Source organism: Kryptolebias marmoratus, linkage group LG15 (genome assembly GCF_001649575.2).
Source record: "Kryptolebias marmoratus isolate JLee-2015 linkage group LG15, ASM164957v2, whole genome shotgun sequence".
Classification (NCBI taxonomy): Eukaryota; Metazoa; Chordata; class Actinopteri; order Cyprinodontiformes; family Rivulidae; genus Kryptolebias; species Kryptolebias marmoratus.
The window spans coordinates 29869280-29885705 of record NC_051444.1 but is presented as its reverse complement, the minus strand read 5'-3'; the positions used below and the strand labels follow the sequence as shown (position 1 = coordinate 29885705).

At 38.9% G+C, this 16426-nt stretch overlaps 1 protein-coding gene across 2 annotated transcripts in view; it reads left to right on the top strand.

The window, feature by feature from the left end:
* Positions 1-15521, top strand: part of LOC108242419 (EMILIN-1-like) — a 57187-nt gene extending 41666 nt beyond the window's left edge. For both annotated transcript variants that reach the window (XM_017427227.2, XM_025008311.2), the window contains exons 10-13: positions 325-510; positions 9719-9844; positions 13995-14129; positions 14770-15521. In XM_017427227.2, coding sequence (XP_017282716.1) covers positions 325-510; positions 9719-9844; positions 13995-14129; positions 14770-15119 — 797 coding nt within the window. In that variant the 3' untranslated portion in view covers positions 15120-15521. The remainder of the gene's footprint in view (positions 1-324; positions 511-9718; positions 9845-13994; positions 14130-14769) is intronic.
* The last annotated feature ends 905 nt before the right edge of the window (positions 15522-16426 follow it).

The window sequence follows — 16426 nt, the reverse complement described above, 5'->3', positions numbered from 1 at the left end:
TACATTTCAGGTTAGAAAAACAGCAACAGAGGATTAGAAAGCTAAACCAAAAGGAACGAGCAACCACAAGCTTCCTAAAGTACAATATTTTCTTTGAAATATAGTGGAGTAGTCAAAAGTTCCCCAAAACACAAATATTCAAGTAAAGTAATGATACTCAGAAAATGTACTTATGTACAGTACTCAGGTAAATGTACTTTGTTACTGTCCGCCACTGTCATTAATAGAAGACATCACAGTGAATGAGTGATTAATAAAACATCCAGTTTCTCATGTGTCTAATTGTTTCTCTTTTTTTTTTTTTTTGCTGATTTTTATGTTCAGGATTGAATGAACACGTGTCATCTCTGTGGACATGTGTTTCTGGCATGAATGAGTCTGTCATTCAGCATGGAGGAACCCTGGACTTTATTCAGAGGAACCAAGATGATGTTCAAAGTAGGATAAAGAACCTGAACTCCACTCTGAGCCAGGTCCTTCGAAATCTGCAGAGTATGTCAGACCTAACAGGTGAGCTTGTTTTTTTCTAGACAAACAAATATGGTTCTCTTCTGTTTTTTATTGTTAGACTTTGTGATGATAATTCAGATCTGAGACTTAAGGCTGAAGTAACTCTAACTTAAGAACAGGTTCTGCAGATTAGTCTTTGGCTTGAAGACCTACATAAAGTGACAAGGGCAGACACTGATGGACGCAGGGACTGAACAGTGAATACAAACAGGCGTTTATTAGGAAATAAACTTATCCTAGACAGACCGGCCAGGGTCTGAGCCAGCGGGTCCAAATCCGGTGGAGAGGGTCAGGCTCAGGGACAGGAGAGGCTACTGGCCAGAAGGAAAAGACAGACAGGTTAGTTACCAGACGGTTAGGTCAAGGTTCTATAGCAGGTCTGAAGGTGTTACCGCTGAGGGTTTCACAACAATCTGACGCCGTGCAGGGGGAAGATCCATCCTTATATGGCAGCAGCTGGAGATCAGGATGATGATGATCAGGTGTGAGGAGTCACAGCTCAGCAGCAGCTGTGACATAAAGACAAGTCATTACTATTGTCTGCAACTTTGTTTTATGTTTTGTCCCTGGGGGTTATTCCAGAAAGGTGATTTAACAAACTCTGACTTTATCCACAACCACTGAATTAACTTAGAGGAAACTCTGAGTTTATTCATAAACTTTGTGTAAGCTTATTCCTATGTGTGAAACTCTGACTTTAAGCATACTGAGTTAACTTACTCTGACTGAGGAAACTCTAAGTTTATCTACAAACTTTGAGTTAATTGACTCCAAGCGGGGGAAAAAAACAGGTATTCCATAAATTCTGAATAAACTTTTGCCAAGAGGTGAAACTCTGACTTTATTCATGAACTCTGACTTAAAGTCCATAAATTCTATGATACAGATATAGTCCAGTCAACTCTGAAGTGATGTTCTGTTTAATTTAAGTAGTTAGTAACTTATCAACCATGGCATCAGTCATAGAGCATACATTGAGAAAGAAGCAAAAGTCTTTGTCGAGGCTAGACTAACAGCTAGCCAAATGACTGCCAGCGTTTTTTAAAATTGTTTTTCAGGCTTATAAAACAACTCTTTCTCAAAAACAACATAGCAGTGTGAAAGAAAGTTACATTTGCTAATGTTAAACTTCTACACTTTCGCATGTCGCTATTTTCTCAATTGAACAGCCTCTGTGTTACTATGCAAATGTATGTATGTTGAGCATAGATTGTGTATATGCCAGTGATGCCGAGGCTGCTGAGTGTATCAGTCTGCTTGATCAGTGCGTCTAGTCAAATATGCATCTGATAACTTCCAATGGACTGACACATTCAACAGCCTCGACACCATCAGCATATACAGGGGCTGTGCTTCACACACATGCATTTGCTCAGTAACACAGACATTGTTCGGATAAAAAACTAAACAAAACAGTGACACAAAATAAACAGTGTTGTGCAAAAATGTAGAGGTAAAAATTAGCTATAGTTGTCAGGATTCCATTTTTATTGTGCCCTCCATTAACCACTGATATGCAGGTCAAGTTCAATAGGTGTTCTTGCAGGGCAGGGCTGCCATTTCTGACAGCACCTATCACAGCTGGTCCTTATGACACCTGATGACTACAAGAGTATTTAAGGCTGAGGTGAATCACAACTCTTCACTTGACTGTTAAATGTCACACGGTGATTGTTCTCACTTCAACCCATCAAGCAAAATTCCTTTGTGCTAAAAAAGAAAGATTGTATTTATTCTTATCTGTGCTCCTTCACTGAATCCTTCCTGTGCTCCGGAAACCCTTCATGGATACTCATCTGTGAGAAATCCCTTGTTGAATCCTCTGTATGTTCCTTGGACTCCTTGTGGAACCTCCTTTGAGAAAAAGGAGATCACCTCCGTCCTGCTTTTCCTCTGAATACAAGTAAGGAGAAGTCAGCTCAGCCTCTCGGCCCATCCTGCCTGTCCGCTCTCTTGTCTCATCCTAACAACTTCACTTACCTCCATTTGGACTTCTGAAATCCTCCTCTCTCCCGTTGGAGACCTCAAAATAATCAAGTAAGGACTAAAATAAATTATTATTGGAATTTGTATTACGCTTCCACCTCACCAGTGAGCCTTCTAACTCCCCCTTCATTCCTTCTACAGATTAAATTGCTTCTGATTTTTTTATAAGCCTGAAAATTGATTAAAAACTGGTAGAATCTGGCTAGCTATTAGTCAAGCCTGCATGAAACTTAAGCCTCTTTCTTAATAGTCTGTGCCCTATGACTAATGTCACAGCTGATAGGGTACTTACTGTTAAACTTTGAGACAAAAGATCACTTCAAAGTTGACTAAGTTAACAAAGTTAAATTACTCCAGAAGGGGAAACTTCTTAGTTTTCCCATAAACTCTGAGTTTATCCATAAAGTCTGAGTTAAATTACTCAGACCTGGAATACCCTGACCTAATCCTTATTGTGAGTTAATTTACTCTGAGAGGGGAAACTGACTTATCCCATAAACTCTAAGTTAAATTACTCAAAGGGGAAATCTGACATCATGCATAAACATTGAGTTAACTTACTCCAAGTAGGACAATTCGGTTTTTTCCATAATTTTTTAGGTATAGTAACTTAATCAGAGTGGAGAAACTCAGTTTCTTCATAAACTCTAATTTAACTTATCCTAAGAAGGGAAACTGAATTTATTCATATTCATATACATAAAGCTAAAATAAAATACAGAAAAACATAAAACCATTAGTTCTAAATGGATCTCATACATTGTCTGCCAATAGCAAAGAAAGATGGGTCTTAAGCATAGATTTAAAAGTCTCAACATGCTCAGTGTTCTGTATATGAAGAGGTAAACTATTCCTCAGATTTGGAGCAGCATCTGTAAAAGCCCAAAAACATCCATATTTGAGTTTGGATCTTGAAACATGTTAAAGAAACTGGTTGGCAGACTGGATACACATTAATAAAATGGTAATGGTTGGTGATATTAACTTCCTGTTTGTGGCACATTAGTATATGGGAGGGGGAAAACCTTTCAAGATGGGTGGTGACCATGGTGGCCATTTTGAAGTTGGCCATTTTGGATCCAAGAGGGTCATGTGACACATCAAACTTATTAGGAATTTCACAAGAAAAACAATGGTGTGCTTGATTTTAACATAACTTTATTCTTTCATGAGTTATTTACAAGTTTCTTATCACTTATAAAATGTGTTGTAGTTGTATGTAGTTTAAAAAAATGAGCTGCTGTGTTCTGAATGGTTTCTAAGTGATACAGAGATGATTTATCCAAACCAATAAACAAAGCGTTAAAATAGTCCAACCAAGAAGTAATAAAAGCATGAATCACTTTTTCAAGTTACAGCATGCACTCCCAGGCCTTCATTACCTGCAGCGTTCCCTTAGTGAGGACTAAACTTGGCAAAAAGTCATTTTATAACTGTGCTCCTGTAACTTGGAACACCTTGCAACAAGATTTGAAGTTGTCCAATTTGATTTCTTAGTAAGATTTTCTTTTTTAAAAATCTATGCAAATTTGTGCTCGTTTTTAGTGTTTTACCCAGTTTTATTTTCCACCTTGATTTTAATGGTTTTTATGACATTGTATTGTTTTGTTTTTATTGTAGTGTCTGTCTAAATCAGGTCTTCTTTAAAAATAAGTCCTGACCTCAATGAGACTACCTGCATAATTAAAATAACATAACATAAAATAACACCCAGATTCCTGAAAGCAGAGTGACTGTTTGAAGGCAAGGGGCCAAGAGTGTTAGGAATTTTACATTTACCAAAGCTGATGACTTCAGTCTTATTTTAACTGAGATTCTGAAAGTTTAATTTTAACTTGGTCATCAGAGCAGAGAAGACTAAAAAACAAAAACATTAAAAAGTAAGCAGATTTAACTTAGACTTCTCTTTAAACCTACGGTAAATCTATTTAGTGTCTCACTAAACTCAGTGGTAACTTTCTCAGAATTGTCATTATACTAAGGCTTAATCAACTCTGTTTTCAGTAAACTTGGGGTTAACTTACGGTACTTAGTTTTCTGGTTTAACTTACTCTAAATTTTCTATAAGATGAAAGTTAACTTACTCAGAGGTTTTACTAAACTCAGCAGTAATTTACTCAGAGACTTACCTAGAGTGAATGTTAACATATAGTTATCACTATCCCAAAATTAACTGACTTAGTTTCACTAAACTCAGTGTCACCTTTCTCTGAGTTTTTACAAAACACTAGGTAACCTACTCAGTTTTCATTCAGTGTGAACTTACTCAAAGTTTTTGCTACACTCAAACAAGGGTTAACTTAAGCAAGTTTTCACAAAGTGCAGAGTTAACTTACTCTGATTTTTCACTAAACCCGGGATTACCGTACTCTAAGTTTTCACTAACGTCAGACTTATTGTTTTCTTATTATTTGTGTTTGTTTCTATTTTTATCATTTGTATTCTTTAGCGTTTCCCTAAAGTTACTCAGTTTCAAATAAACTCAGGGATTTACTGTGTTTTCACTGAACTCGGAGTTTACAGTTTTCATAAAATACTGTTATCTTACTTACATGTTAAATTGTTAAGAGTTTCCTGAAACTAAGTCCTAACCTACTCATACTTTCACAAAACCTATTGTTAACTTACTCAGACTTTTCATTAATCTCAGGGCTAACCTCAGAATTATCACTAAGCACAGTGTTATCTTACTCAGTGTTTTTCAATTCTTAAGGTTAACTTAGTGAAAGTTTTCACAAAACTCACAATTTACCTACTCTGGGTTTCCATCAGGTTCAGTCCCAACTTACTCAGAGATTTCTTACACTCAAGGTTTAGTTTACTCGGAGATTTCACTAAATTTTATGGTTTTAACTAAACAAATGGTTTAATTCACTTATAAATTTCACTAAATATCAGAGATTTTACTGAACTCTAGGTTAAATTTACTTTAGTATTCACTAAAGGTTAAGATTAACTTACTTAAGTTTTCAATATAAAGTTCTCACTAAGTTTGGAGTAACTTATTTATTTTCCCTTAAGTCAGTGTTATCTTACTCAAAGTTGTCATAAAACTCAACGGTTTAATTTACTCATAGATTTCACTAAATATAGTTCTAACTGAATCAAAATTTTAGTAAAAATTAATTTACACAGATATCTATTGTTGCCCTATTTAACATTTCCCTAAACACACTTGTAATTCTTTAAACTGATGATTAACCTGTTCAGAGTTTCATTAAACGCCATGGTACCTTACTCAGAATTGTCATTATACTCAACTTTAACTTACTCAGAATTTTCACTAATGCTATGTTAACATATTCAAAATTTTATCATTTTCAGACTTTGCTTGAATCACAGTATTAACCTACTCAGTATTTCCCTAAACGTAGGGTTAACTTACTCAGAATTTTTACTAAACACCTATTACCTAATCTAAAATAAATAAAATGCTTCACACATTTTGTGATTTACTGATGGACTACAAAGGTGAGGTGTCCCGGTTTGGTTAATACTGGTATACCTACGGTTATTACTACACTTTCAGTTAGTGTTTTGACTGTGCAGTTTGTCACATTTATTGTCCAGATAGAATATAACAGTTATAGTAAAATAAATCATGAACCAGAGATTGAACACAAAAACAGATCCTCAAACAGAAGAAAAGTGCTGCTTGAAGAATTTGACAAGTTCATTCCTGAGTTTCTTTCTGCAGGATGCTGAAAATAGAAATATGATGCAACACTGAAAAGCTGAAAATCAAACACATTTTGAAACTGTCAGACCTTTGTTTGTTCTCACTGCCTGTCTGTCTCATCAGTTTTTATTTTTGCTTTGCTCCACTTTTCTTTTCTAAGTCCATGGTTTATCTTCATTTGCAGTATTTCCTTATTTATTTCTTTATTAAATAAAAGTTGGTTGATCCTGGACCTGTGTGCCTCCTACTTCTCAGTTCTGTGTTTGTGTTGTTCCCTTCCTCTGTCAACGGTAACAGTATTCTTTGTCTTTAAATGCATGGACTTTGCCAGTGTGATAAAAGTAGGCACATGTACATCTTTTTAACGTTTATGCCCATCGTCTCATAAATAAACTTGTCACATCCGTAGCAATGAATATGGATCAGCTGATTAATTTTCACATTCACAGTCAGCCTTATGTATCTATAGGAATTTGATCTCACTCAGACATCACTATGGTCTTTAACCTTGAATGATGCCATTCTTCCACCTATGCTTGGACCCTTGTATCAATAAAGTCATCGGACTGACCTTAAGGGGCTTGGCTAACTGCCTATAAATACGTAAACATGTCCCTTTCTCTTCGCATTACTTGCCTCATGCAAAACTGATAAGTATAATGTCTGTATTCAGGGTCTCCACGATTAATTGTTACTTTGTACAGGTGCCTTGTGTCTCTGAGAATTGTATGTGGCTTTGGTTGTATAATTTTCTAGCAAGAGCGGTTTTGGTGTTTATTGACTTCTCTATTTCAGGTACCTTATTTGTAACTTGTTGCAAAACTTTTAGTTTTGCTCATTCCTGTTGGTAGATGAGGATCTTTTTGTTTATTTTTTACATCAGAGGTGAATATAAGAACTCTGATATTGTAGGTTATTATTTATGTTTTCTACAGATGCTCGCTGTTTGCAAGGGGTGGTAATTTTAGAATACCTTGTGTATCTGCACACATTGAGCAGAGGTTTTTTTTTTACATGTCATGCATATTAATTTGATCTAAGATTTATTTAGTTTATGCTTGAAACTTTGTACTTAGGTATTTAAGCATTACTCAAGTGATTAAACGTAACTGCTTTAGGCTAGAATATACACCATATTGGTGCTCCTTTTGTTAATATTTAACCTCTGTTTGCAGCAGATTGATTTGAGTTTATGTACTAACAGTACCTGTTTCTTGTTGTTGGCTATTTGTAGCAGTTTAGAACATGTCTTCCTATTTTGGACCCTTGTGATGGTCACTAGGAATGCCCTCCATGGTTGGCTGAGGCTCATTTGTTTGAAGATGTGGCTAAGCCTAGACCAATGGCTACGTAGGTGGAGAGGTCTGCTCATGCCACTCATTTTGCACAGTGAGGGGACAGCAGACACACATTTAGAGAAAGAATGAAACAGACATGAACATGCTCAGACAGAAATATACCAGCTTGCTCAGAAGGAGGTGCTAAGAAATCTTGCAGCACATCTACTAGTGTAGTCAACCAAGCACAGCCTGATGACACAGCTAAAGATGCCGGTAGCTATTCAGTGTACATCTGGATAGGTTTGATGGGCACCACCCACTGTCTCACCTGGTTTTAACACACTCTGACCATAGTGAGCCCTCACATGAGGAGCTGCCTTTATACCAGGGTGAGAGGTTAGATCAGCCTGATGTTCCCTCTGTACGTACACGTAACTCTCCCTTTGAGAGTGATGTGCCGCCTGCTGAAACAAAAGAAAGACTTCTTTCTTCATTGTGTGGGATTGAGTTTAAAGGTGGTAGCTTAGAAAATATAGACCTTGCCACTACTGATGTTTAGCTGAAGATTCTTTGCTAAGATTTTGGGACAAAATGTGCCTGCAGAGGCTCCAGTCTGATAAAGGGAGTTTGGTCAAGTGTTTCTCAACTCCGATCTCTGGTGTCCGTTCCTGGTGCTGATGATTATTTGCAGTTTCTAAGGAAGGCATGGGTTAATTCTGCCACAATTTAATTTTGCAGACTGTCTAGATTCCTGTAAAGCTCAGATCGCACCTTGGCTGATATGCTGATATGAAAGAGGGATGGCAGTTTTAATATCTTTGGGCCTAAAAAATGTTACTGCTACTTTTGTGTCACAAGATTGACAGTTTGATCTCTCATTCCTAACGCTGCTGCCTGTGTAGCCCATACTGGTAATGCTTTTGCTATTCTTCTGGTAGCCATAAGAAAGAGACTCCTAACCCTGGAGATTGAGACACTATGACTTTGGTTGACTCAGCACCTAAAGCAGGAGTGTCAAACTCTAGGCCTTAAGGGCCACTGTCCTGGAAGTTTTAGCTGTTTTCCTGCTCCAATACACCTAATTCAAATGGTTAATTACCTTCTAACCAATTCATCATGTTCTTCAGAAGCATGTTCATAAGTCATTCATTTAAATCAAGTGCTTTAGATAGCTCAGGCCCTGTGACGATTAAGAAGGCTCTCTGTGGTATGCCTGTAGTTCAGGGGAAAGTGTTTTACCCTGACTTTCAGCTTGTAGAAGCAGCCAAGAGGTCTCTTAGAACTAAGAAATGTGCTGAGCACACATTCAGCAGTAATGGTACTGCTACATACAGGAGTAGGAACAATCAGCTTTTGATATCAACTTTGATGTCTGGTAGGGTGATCTCACACCAGCATTCACAGGGGTATCAGCTGCATTCCTGTGCTAAGGACACACCACAGATCAGATGCTCAACACCCCCACCCCCCAGGGCTGGGGACATCAAGAGGGGTTTGGCCTAGGGCTGTGGGGACAGCCACTGAGGCAGTCTCCAAATTGCACCTGGACAGTGGGAGAACTGTGTGTCAGACCCTTGGGTATTGACTACCAGTGTAGAAGGCTATCAAATCCAGTTTTGGCACTGCCCAACCCCCTTGTTTGGGGATCACATGAATATGGTCTAGGACCAAGTCCAGGCTCAGACTTTAGCAGAAGAAATCCTGACCCTCCTACAGAATGAGGTAATTGTGAAAGTATATCCTAGCAAACAGCATGGTGGGTTCTATTCTAAATACTTTATTGTGCCAAATAAAGCTGTCAATCTCACACCTGCTCTGGACCTAAGATGCTTCAATGTTTTTTTAAAAGACTCTTCCTTTCAGAATGCTGACCATACAACCAATTCTGGAGTCTATTGCCAGAGAATGCTTCACAACATTCTCTCTTTCTCTCTCTCTTGGTCCTCTGATACTGTCTGCACCTGTTTTATACAAATATGCACAGATGCAGAGTCAGAGAATCTTCATTTTAGCTGTTGGGGAAACAATAGAATGTGTAATGGTAGAATAACTAGGCTTTTGGTTGGATTCAAAACCTCTTATAATCTGCCATCTTCATCTGAAAGACTTTCTTTTTATTCATGTCAAAGTCAGTCCACAACTTTCTGACAGTGAAAACCTGTCTGCCTCTTTAAGTGAAAACAAGCCCAAAATGGTGAAGTTGAATTGTATTTTAGTTAAGCTATCTCCACCTTTGTGTTCATTTTGGTTCATTATCCCACAGGCCTGCCAGGACCTCCAGGAGAGAAAGGCTTAAATGGACTACCAGGGCCCCGGGGACCTCCAGGGCCTTCAGGACCTTCTGGACCTCCTGGACAACGTGGAGAAACTGGTGATCAAGGTCTTCAAGGTAAGAAATTTTTTTTACATTAATGCAGCACCATTCAAATATTTGGATACAACTTAAAAAAGTTCAAACTAAAGAAAAGACCGAAGAAGTGAATTAATTTTATCTTTACAAGAAGAAGCATATCTCTGTGCTGTTGTAGATTCTCAGTTATCCAGGCCATGGCAAATTTAAAAAAGTCTTTGTGGGGAGGGAAGGAAAAGGAACAGAAACACATCAAAAAAGCTCTCCAAACATGTGGGTATCCAAATTGGGCTTTTGTCAAGTCAGCTAGGAAATCCACTAAACACCCCATGGAACAGAACAAGGAGAGGAACAGAGGAAATAACATTGTCATTCCTTACGTTGCTGGAGTATCCGAGAAACTCAGAAGGATTTTCTCAAAACACAACATCCCAGTACATTTCAAACCCAACAGGACTCTCAGGTAGAGGTTGGTCAATCCTAAGGACAAAACACCCAAACCCAAACTGAGCGGAGTTGTGTATGCAGTTCAGTGCAGCAAAGAATGTTCAGACCTTTATATTGGAGAGACCAAACAACCTCTTCACAGACGCATGGCTCAACACAGGAGAGTCAACTCTTCTGGACAGGACTCAGCTGTCCACCTACACCTCAAGGATAAGGGACACTCCTTTGAGGACCAAAATGTTCATATTTTGGACCGAGAAGACAGATGGTTTGAGAGGGGGGTGAAGGAAGCCATCTATGTCAAAAAGGAAAAACCAACATTAAACAGAGGAGGAGGTCTCAGATTCCAGCTTAAAAAAACATATAATGTGCCATGCTTGTTTCAATATTTCGAACCCACATGCAGAACACAATTCAGGATGCGAATGAACAGTAAAAGAATTTATTTTGCGGACAGGATTTCAGGGGTGGTTCACATCTAACTCGTGGTAATCAAAAAACAAATAAGCACGCCAGGTCGCTGAGGAAAAAACAACAGATCCGGAGGTGAGTTCAGTGGCCGTGGTAATTTTCAGTTCACTAGAAAGAACGCTTACTCGTAGTGGATAGCGGCGCGGCCAGGGCTGGGGCGCTGAAAATCTTGGCTGGAGTCTTGGAGGAGGATCCCACCAGACGGCGAGCTACGGCGGCAGAGGTCCGTAGGTGGGGTCGTCCGGCGGAGGAGGGCGGACAGGTAGTCGGACTTGAATGCGTCATGGAGAGCGAGCGGACTGCCTGCTGGGACTGAGGAGGTTTTCAATGGGGGGAGGGTGAGTAGTGATCTCGGGCACCAACGAGCACTTATCCACGGCGTCACAAGGGGAGCTCGAAAACAGAACCCGACTTGGGGGCGCAGGAACATCTGAAAATAATCCAGACAAAGAGAGCGTTACTTCGGAGCAACTAGGAAGCTCAAACACGATCTCAGGAGGCCTCAGAGTTACCATAACTGGCTAACACTCAAGCGTCGGTATGCTGGCAGTCGGTGTCTCTTGAAGCCCCGCTGACGAGCAGATTGGGAACTGGTGTGACGGTGACGTCAACACTCCAGTCCTCCCGACCTTACCTTCAAGGCACCCTCTGGTGGAGATGGCAGCCAAAAGGAAGGAAAACAAAACCCAAAACAAAACAGAACCCAAACCACCCAGATCCCAACATAATGGAGCTTCAGGCCTGATCCCCAGTCAGTTTCACTCCAATCAACACCTTCCTTTGGCAAATAATGTGACAAGAGTGGCCCATCAGGGAGTCAGACAAACAAGGACCCTAACGAGCCTCTATTGTTAGGAGAGTGAGAACAATTTGCAAGCAATCCAGCTTACATCACATCTCATCTTTTAAAGCTCAACTCCACACTCTCTATTTCTGAATTGAGAAAGCTTCTCGGATGAGAAGTGAAATGTCTTCAACTACAGAATAGAAGTCCAGTTGTTTTGTTTTTTTTAACCTTTGTTGAAGCATACCTCTGGTTCCCTTGATGCTGACTAACACAAACCTCTCCAACAAAACTCTTAGCAATTCTACAACCTCAATGCCTCAACTGAGTTGTGGTGGACGGATAGGATCAGTTTTTGTATCCCATATTCTATTTTTCATTTACATAGCCAGCTTATTCACTGATGGTGTACATCAGTGGCTCCCATCCTTAGGGGTTGACACAGAGGAGACCACCTTAGCTCAAGGGGATGCAATATTTTGCACATGTACAAAATAACACTCTAAAGTGATTATTAAAAGTCTTAGTGGAGGTTTGATGGCACTAAACACTGCTGTTTCTCACAGAGCTGCTCTTTACAAGTGCATGTTCATGGAATGGAAAAATAAAAATAAATAAGTAGGTAGAACATATTTTTGTGCCACATTGACTGATGCATATTTATTTAAAACACAATTCCTTGCAGAAATTGTTCTTTCCTAGAGATAGAATTTATGGTTCTTAAAAGGGATCCAAATCTCGCAGATCCATTGCTTTTCAAAGAGCCATTCAAAAAAGCCAGTCTTTTGAATGGTTAGTCATGTAGTACCTCCAGCTACTCCCTTGCTACTGCTGTTTTGGTCTCAGGTATCAACAACATGGGTATGGGAAATTCTTTAGTTTTTTCATTTATATACATTTTTTTGTTTTGTCAGCTGTTCCCTTCTGCAGGGATCACTGCAGCCAACAAACTTGTACGGTGGATTTGGCAATTGTTTAATGCCTGATGCCCTTCCTCACATAACCTTCAAAACTGCAGCACTGACCATCAAGCTACCACAGCCCCATAGTTTTCTGCATTTACATTTAATATTACTTTTTGAGATCAGTATAGTCACTACTGAACTTATTGAAGTTAGCCCTCTTATAAATTTATATTTACTGAAAAAATGCTTATATGAGATTTTATTCATATTTGTCAAAATAGCTATCGTATCGGAATAGCTACCTTATTGTGATGGAGGAGTTTGTGTACCTAACCTCTATACAATCCTTGTATAGAGGTTATATTTAAGGAAATAAAAATAAAAATCAATAAGCTTGATGTCCCTCACCCATATGTGGGCCCCACCCTGGAGACAAGCCTGGGGGAGGATTTTGTCAGTGAGTCCCCTCACTTGTGCCTATTTGCCGAATGGCAGTTCAGAGTACCCAGCCTTCTTGAAGTCCTTATCAGGGGTGCTGGAAGATGCTCCAGCTAGGGACTATATCATTTTGCCAAGGGGACTTCAATGCCCATGTGTGTAGTGACAGTAACTTGGAGGGGTGTGATTGGGAGGAATGGCCTCTCTCATCTGAACCTAAGAGATGTTCTGTTATAAGATTTCTGTGTTTGTCATAGTTTGTCCATAACAAATGCCATATTAAAAAAATAAGGGTGTCTATAAGTGCACATGGCACCAGGACACCCTAGACCAGGGGTGGGCATTCCTGGTCCTCAAGAGCCACCGTCCTGCATGTTTTACTTGTTTCTCTGCTCCAGCACACCTGATTCGAATCAATGGGTGATTAACAGGCTTCTGTAGGACATGAAGAAGTGATTTAAGCACAGAATCAGGTGTGTTGGACCAGGGAAACAAGTAAAACATGCAGGACAGCGGCCCTAGAGGACCAGGAATGCCCACCCCTGCCCTAGACCCTGAATTGGTGATTGTTTTCAACACTCAGGTGAAGAGTGGAGCTATCAACTGATCACCATCTTGTGGTGAGTTGGATTAGATGTCGAGAGAACATGCTGGACAGACTAGGTTGACCCAAACGTGTAGTGAGGGTTTGCTGGGAACGCCTGGCAGAAAAACTTGTTCAGCAATACAAGATCTACAATTAACAACCCCCCGACACACACACACACACACACACCACCCTTTGGTGGCGCCCCTGTCCCTTAGGCAGTAAACATTAACGAAAAATAACTAAGCAGTAGTTTTTAGTGTGAACATTCTGTAGAAGCTATAGTCTCAGCATGAATAAAACCTTATTTAGTGTAAAAAAAAACTAACAACCAACATGATTTTTTAAAATTTTATCTCCATTACAAAATAGATTGCTTTTTTATAACAATTTATCTTTGTTTCAAGTCCAAAGGGTGAAATGTGTTTTAAAAAAACTTCCACAACAGTAAACAGGCTGAAACAGCTGATCTCCTGAATTTGTGTGTTCCATGTGTAACCTTTTATAAACCATATGAGACTTCATTTGGTTTTTCTGTGTGTATCTCAATATTTTCAGGTCTTCCTGGTGCTGATGCTCATATACCTAGGCTGTCCTTCTCTGCTGCCCTTACTGTCCCCATGGACAGAGCAGGAACTATAGTATTTGACAAAATCTTTGTCAATGAAGGGGACTTCTACAACCCGAGAACAGGTGAACTGTTAAAATGTTACAATAATATATGTTGGGTATCACCTTTCCACAAAATCCACTAATGACAGAATGAAGGTTTTGGTTCACTGTTGCTCCTGTCCACCTGTTGACATGCTATTTACAAAGATAAACTAGCAATGCCTGTGGACATGATATTAGGCTAAATTGTTGTGGTAGTAGCAGATTGTCCACCCAGCTCACATGAGAGTTCTACTTCACTTCAAACTTGGGTCCTCTCCCAGAGGCCTGGGAACTCGAGGGTTTGGCGCAATATCCCAGCAGTTCCTAGGACTGCACTCTTCTGAACAGAGATGTCTGAGGTTGAGATCACCAAGATACAGCAAGGACATAGGAATGTCATTTGGAATGAATAAATGTGGTCAAATAGTATCCAAGACAGCCAAGATTCCAGGCCTTTGGAAGAGAACCCTTTACTTGAAGTAAAGTGGGACCGGTCATATGGAAAAATAGGGTGAGCTAATTGTATGTAATTTATTAATATATAAATTTGTTCTATTTAAAATTTCAAAATGTTTACCACAAAAAAGGGAAAAACATTTTAAAAAAATTTAAAACCTCATAAATATTAGGTTTGATGCTTTGGTGGTGATCCTAACTAACAAATCAATGTCTTTTTCAGGTATTTTTACTGCCCCTGTAGATGGACATTACTATTTCAGCGCCATCCTAACTGGTCATAAGAATGAAAAAATTGAAGCGGTCCTGTCCATGTCAAACTATGGCATGGCCCGAGTGGACTCAGGAGGGTATCAGCCTGAAGGCCTGGAGAACAACCCTGTGGCTGAAGCTAAAACCACACCGGGTGCTCTGGCTGTATTCAGTATTATCCTGCCTCTAAAGACTCTGGACACAGTGTGCATTGATCTGGTGATGGGAAAATTAGCCCACTCCGTAGAGCCCCTCACCATCTTCAATGGCATGCTGCTGTACGAAGAGATGCCACAATTCAGGCCCATATCTGATAAATAAAGTACCCTGAAAATCTGACCAACTGTTAAAGATGTATTACAAACCTTCTGGAGGATACATGAAGTATAATGTCATCCTCATTCAGGTGTGATTCAAACTTGATTACCAAATATTTTCTATTAAGCTTCCTTTACCTGATATTAGTCCTCACTCACCACTGTTTTAAGAGCTCAGTTTGTGCAAGATTTGTGCAATTTATCTTTCTGCGATGTTTGTTCATATAGAGACCAGGAGAAGACTGTGAGGGTATAAATCCATCTGTGTCTAAATCAACCCATCAGTATTAATTCATCTGTGAGTGTACTAACTGGCATTAATCCATCTATGACTGAATTAATCTATTCCAGACAACTAATTTTTTATGGTCACACGATCTGAATTAAAACATTGAAGTGTGCAGCCTTTGGAAATACATTATTTTGTGGTGAAAAGTATTTTTTTCCAATCTAATGTAAAGTGACTGTAGTTTCCCCAGAAGACTACACAGATTTTTATAAACAAAATAAAACCAAACATTCTGATAGATCAAATGTTAACCTTTAACATCCAGAACTGGTGTTGAAAATATCAAGGTTGTCCTGAAGGTGGTTCTACAGAACTGTTAGTACACAGTTACTGTTTTGCTTGTCATTCAGTATTTACAGTCTAAACCTAATTTTATGGTCTTGATACAACAGCGTTTTAGTGTAGGTGCTTCTTACAAGAACAGTCTTTAAAACAAATTAATGCATACTGCACTCATTCTTAAAAATTAAATTTAATAAATGTTACATGTAATAAACAGAAGTAAACCTCAACAGATTTAATATGGTTACAGTTTTATTTCAGTCAGCACTGTAATTCAAACCAGTGATATGACATTCTCAGTGCTTTCAGACAGCAGGAGTCCTCTTAAAGTTTTTAGAAGCACTGAAGCCACTTTCGGAGTAGATTCTCAGTCATCCTGAATACGAATTCCAGCTTTAAATGTTGGAACTCTGTACTTTCTAATTTCAAACTGAAAACCATAGATAGGAAACAAAATTTATTTTACTACAGAACTGATTTTCAATTGTTTGTTTTTAAATTTTTAGGAATTGAAGCCAGGTTTCACAGATTTCTGTTTTTGCATAGCAGGAACTTTGAACATTCAGTCTTTATAATTACTTTCTTTTAGTGTTTTTAGCTCCTGCTTCAGAGACGGTGCTTTCTTAAGCTAATAGGAATCCATGAGTGACTTGCACCAATCGAATGTTTAACATACAGTATTTTACTCAATTTGTAAAATTGGATACACATTATATATATATATATATATATATATATAT